General features: G+C 40.8%; 1 protein-coding gene across 1 annotated transcript in view; it reads left to right on the top strand.

Moving 5' to 3' along the window:
• ddx56 (DEAD (Asp-Glu-Ala-Asp) box helicase 56) overlaps positions 1-4,053 on the top strand; it is an 11,593-nt gene extending 7,540 nt beyond the window's left edge. Inside the window, exons 10-14 of the mRNA XM_008281810.1 lie at positions 942-1,015; positions 1,155-1,244; positions 1,322-1,427; positions 3,089-3,189; positions 3,679-4,053. Of these exons, the coding sequence (XP_008280032.1) occupies positions 942-1,015; positions 1,155-1,244; positions 1,322-1,427; positions 3,089-3,189; positions 3,679-3,762 (455 nt within the window). The 3' untranslated portion in view covers positions 3,763-4,053. The remainder of the gene's footprint in view (positions 1-941; positions 1,016-1,154; positions 1,245-1,321; positions 1,428-3,088; positions 3,190-3,678) is intronic.
• Positions 4,054-5,156: the final 1,103 nt, after the last annotated feature.

Below are 5,156 nucleotides of genomic sequence, written 5' to 3'. Positions count from 1 at the left end.
GATGCTAATTAGAGGACACACTTTGATTGAACATCCCTATGGTCACATTATTTTCAGTCTTTTCTAGGGGTGCCATTATTTTTCTTCAGGCCTGTTTCGTGAGTTTATTTTTTAAAATAGTTCTGTTAAACCACGGTTCAAAAGCAATGACTGATTTTCATTGCTGAATTTTCATAGAATTTTTATTTATTATTAATTGATTCAAGTTATTTCTGTGACCGTTGTGGGTTTTTCTTTCATTAACCGAGGGGTACCAACAGTTTTGTCCACGTGTGTAACTGGGGTTGTCTTGTTTTTATAATACTATTTTTATTACTGGGTGATGTAACTGGTTTAGGATTTACTTTTGACTAATTACAAGCTGTGTTCACTTTCTATCACTCATTTTATTTTTGCTGTACAGCAGAGTGGACTGTTTGTGTCGTCATTACAACTCCAGTGAGACGTTTTCTCTAGAGCTGGAAGTATCAGTTAATAAATCCACTGGTCGACAGACAGAAAAATTTCGATTTTTCAAGCAATAGTTTAAAAAAGCCATTTAAATTTTTTATTTATTTTTTTTTGTCTAATGACTAAAACAGCGATATCAGAGGACAAATCCCCACTGTGTTCAGCTTGGATTAGAAATTAAGTGATTACTACGTGATAGTTGCTGTTGACATGAAGTGGTTAAAAAAATATACAAAATTTGCATTCCTACTGTCCTCCCATGTTGAATGAATGAATGAATGAATGAATGTCCAGTATTGTCATTATACAGTGTGCAACGAGATTGGAGATGTATTCTCTCCCTCTATGACACCTGTGTGACATCAACAAAGAGTCAGGTTTAGGTTCGAGCAAATAATGATCAGTTAAAAAATGCCTTGTTCAGCTACAATCTTTGAGATCGAACCAGGACATCCCTTGTTATTTCTAAGAATATGTTTGTTTGTATTTAGATAATGCAGAGTCTGTCCTCAAACCTTACGAGTTTAAGATGGAAGAGATCGAAGGCTTCAGGTACAGGTGCAGGGTAAGTATCGTCCTCATGTAGAAGATCCAATTAAAAGATATGAACACACAAAGAATTAAAATGGACATGAGTTCTTTTCCCTAATTTCTGCCCTGGTAAAATTTCATATCAGCACTGATAATATTTTGTTTGTGTGTAGGACGCGATGCGTTCGGTGACGAAGCAGGCAGTGAGGGAGGCCCGACTAAAGGAGATCAAACAGGAGCTGCTTAACTCAGAGAAACTGAAGGTAAAAGACACTTGGTGTTCGTAAAAGATGGTGTTTGGACGTGTTCTGATTGGATGTTTGTGCTGTTGCTCCCTCAGACGTATTTCGATGACAACCCCAGAGATCTGCAGCTGCTCCGACACGACAAAGACCTTCATCCAGCTGTGGTCAAACCTCACCTGAAGAACATTCCTGAATATCTGGGTAGGACGCAAACACACACAGTCATCAAAACTTTCAGCTTAAGGAAAAATACTGCAGTATAAAAAAGTAGTAACAAGTAAAAATCATGCATTTGGATTGTCACTAAAGTTAAAGTACGTCAGTATTGGCATCAAAATACACCTAAAGGACTTAATATGCAGAATTGCCATTTCAGAATAAAGTGTATTATATTATTGGGTGAATGTGAGTGTGATTGGTTGTCTGTCTGTAAGTGCAGTCCTGTGATAGACTGGTGACCTGTCCAGGGTGTCCCCTGCCTTCACCCTAAATCAGCCGGTGTATAGATAATGGATGGATATTATTGGGTTATAATTACTGATGTGCATCACAGTACCATCATTTTTGGACTGTTGAGTGCACCTGAATATAAACCGCACCTACTAACTTTAAAAAGAAAAACAAATTTGTACATATATAGGCTGCATTTGTCTGTAAGCCGCAGGTGTCCACGTTGTAACACGAGATATTTACACAGAAACTTTTAACTTTTTAATTAAAATACGTACCGGTAACATACACAAATACGTAAATGTTTCCTAACAGTGCCTGTAACACGACTGGTTAAAAAAACAAAAAAAATACAGTAGCCTAGCAGGAAAAGTCACTGATCGCTATCTTCATCTTCCTCCTGCGCACTAAAACCACTAAAGTCATCTTCTGCAGTGTTGGAACTGAACAGCGTCAGAATTACTTCATCACACACTTCCTCAGTCTCTCTTTCGCTGTTTTTCTCAGTGTCACTTTCGTCTCGAGGCAAAGTTGTAAAAATCGTGAAAATTCATAAATTACCTGCATCATTGTTCAAGCCCCAGTGTTTAAAGCGTGTGGAAAAAGTAGCGGCTTATAGTCTGTAAATTTTGGTAATATGCAGAATTGTCATTTCAGAATAAACTGTATGATATTATTGGGTTATAATTACTGATGTGCATGACAGTAATGTGGCCATTTGAAAGGTGAAGCTAATTTAAATGATTATTTACTGGGAATTTACCCTGTCTTTTCTTAAAGTATGCATCATATGTTAGTAGTTGATTTTAATCATTTGAGTCTGCAAAGTAACTAATACTGATAGTAACAGATCAAGTTATTCAATTATTTTACAATATAGTATTTTTCTTTAAATTGCAAGTTGAGGGCGCCCGTATAGCTCACCTGGTTGAGTGGGTGACCCATGAACAGGGGCTACAGTCCCCGACGCAGCGGTTGTGAGTTCGAATCCCGCTCATGACCCTTTGCTGCAGGTCTCTCCCTCATTCTTCTCCCCCCTTTCCTGTCTCTCTCTACTGCTCTAAATAAAGGCAAAAGCCCAAAAAAATATATTTGAATTGCAAGTTGACTTTTGAGACTTTGGAGGTTGGACAATTTCTGAGAACTCCTCTCATCTGACTGATTTGATTGAGTTTTCACCAACTGACTGATTAAAAGCCGTCATTCAGAGGGACAGAGTTATCAGCTGTTGTCTCCGCCTCCAAAGTCCAAATCGTGAGCTCGTCACAGACCCCGAGGAAGCTGTTCTAGCCATGTGTAAACAGATTTATGCCCTCACAACATGAGCAAAGCCGGGGCTGACCTTCTCATGTAACCGTGACTAAAGATGTCTGTCATTGATAACTGTCATCACTTTCACTCATGTCCTGCAGTTCCTGAGACACTGAGAGGCGTGGTGCATCCACTGTCGAGCAGGAGGAAGAAGAGGAGGGAGAAGTCTAAACCAGGAGGAGTCAGCAAGACCAGCTTCAAGGTGAGACTGTGTACAGACTGACAGCAGCTAGCTGCATTAACACTTCAGGGCTCTGATTTGGAGCTACCGAGGAGTGTAACAGGGTGGCAAATCAAGTTAATGTAAATTGTACAAATTTAACAGTTACAGTCTTCTAGATTTTTAGGTGTCGCTGCAGAAACTGTTGTCTAACTTCCATAGATCAAACAACTGAAATAATCCAGAAAATAAATCTGTCGTACAAGGAATGATAATAATTGCAGCCTGTATATCTACCTCGTAACTGTCAAACCCTGTCTTTCCATATATCAAACAGATTTTTCCCTAAAATTATGAGTTTCTTCTCTGCTTTCCTGGTTAAATGAGTGTTTCTTGGTAAAATGTATCCCAACAGACTGAGACACCAAAGTCCAAACTGCATATTAGAGCAAAAATGTTCAGGGAAAAGTGCATGTTTGAAAATAATAATACCCCAGACTGAGCTAAAACAACATATTTTCTCTCTGGTAGAAGAACATCAGAGGGAAGAACCCGTTAAAGAGTTTCCGTTACACCGGAAGCAGAGACAGAAAAAGCAAAGCAGGCAAGTCGTAGCTGCTGGAGGAACCTGAATCAGTCCTGGATGTTCCACCTGTTCAGATGTTCACTTGGTTCGGTCTCCACTGTTGGAGCAGGTGAGACAAATACAGACTGTGTGGAGCTGATGAAGCTGAAAGGACCACAGACAAAATGGACTTTAAATGTGGACTGAAGAAATTGCATATGCAGAAATGAAAAACCTAATGTTATGGTAGGAGTACAGTGTATGTGTTATCTCATTTCTCAAACATCTGTTGTACTAAATTGAAAATGTTTATTAAAATAAAGTTTTTTTTTCAACACTGAGTATTTGTGCTGCAATTGTGCTGGGTCAAACTAAGAAGGGTAACATGATGTTCAGTTGGTACAGTCATCATCACTAAAGAACAAAGTTGAGTGAAATGTGTATATTGTGTCATTGATGTGATGAGCAGCGTTTCCATTCAGACTGAGCAGGATGACAGCTGCTCAGTGCAGCTAACGTTAGCAGTGCTAGTACCGGCAGCTGAACGTGGCTCCACATTGCTCCGGTTGAGTGGTTATGCGCCACTTTATCCTACATGCAACCTCATTTTCATTTTCTAAAACAAATTATTGCCAAACCTCCTTTCACCTGTCTGTCCTCCTACAACATCTGGGCAGTCGGGAGAGGAGAGGCCCTGGCTAAAGGCGGTTGATTGTGTAACATCTTAGACACAGCAGTTGATCATTGCTGTATAGTAATAAACTAATATTAATGAGCTACATCAGTTACTGTTTCTGGTAGGGAAGTCCTTATTCTGGGGCAGCAAGGTGGTGCAGTTGGTAGCACTGTTGCCTCACAGCAAGAAGGTTGCTGGTTCCGGTTGGGGCACCGGGATCTTTCTGTGTGGAGTTTGCATGTTCCGTGCGGTGTGGGTTCTCTCCGGGTTCTCCGGCTTCCTCCCACAAGTCCAAAAACATTTTGAGGTTAATTGGTGATTCTAAATTGTCCATAGGTGTGAATGTGAGTGTACTTGGTCTGTCTCTAAGTGTAGCTCTGTGACAGACTGGTGACCTGTCCAGGGTGTCCCCTGCCTTCGCCCTAAGTCAGCTGGGATAGGCTCCAGCCCCCCCGTCAAGTGCAAAGGTGTTCAGTGAAGAGCTGCGTCTTTAGTCTTTCCTGAAGAGAGAGGGAGTCAGCAGATTCAACAGAGTTTGGTAACTCGTTCCACCAACAGGGAACCACAGAGGAGAAGAGTCTAGCTATCGACCTTGGGCCCTGTTGTGGTGGTTGTATCAAGCAGCTTTTGTTGGCCAAGCGTAGTGAGCAGGAGGGAGTGTAGACCTGAATGAGAGAGTTCAGGTAGGAGGGAACTGTTTTCTTGTGGTTTTGTGGGCTGAGAACCATTCTCAACCATCGGAATCAGGGCTGATGGAGGCATCTTTTA

Source organism: Stegastes partitus, unplaced genomic scaffold (genome assembly GCF_000690725.1).
Source record: "Stegastes partitus isolate 25-593 unplaced genomic scaffold, Stegastes_partitus-1.0.2 Scaffold246, whole genome shotgun sequence".
In the NCBI taxonomy this organism is placed as follows: domain Eukaryota; kingdom Metazoa; phylum Chordata; class Actinopteri; family Pomacentridae; genus Stegastes; species Stegastes partitus.
Note: the sequence above shows the minus strand (reverse complement) of the source record. Positions and strands in the feature narration are given on the sequence as shown.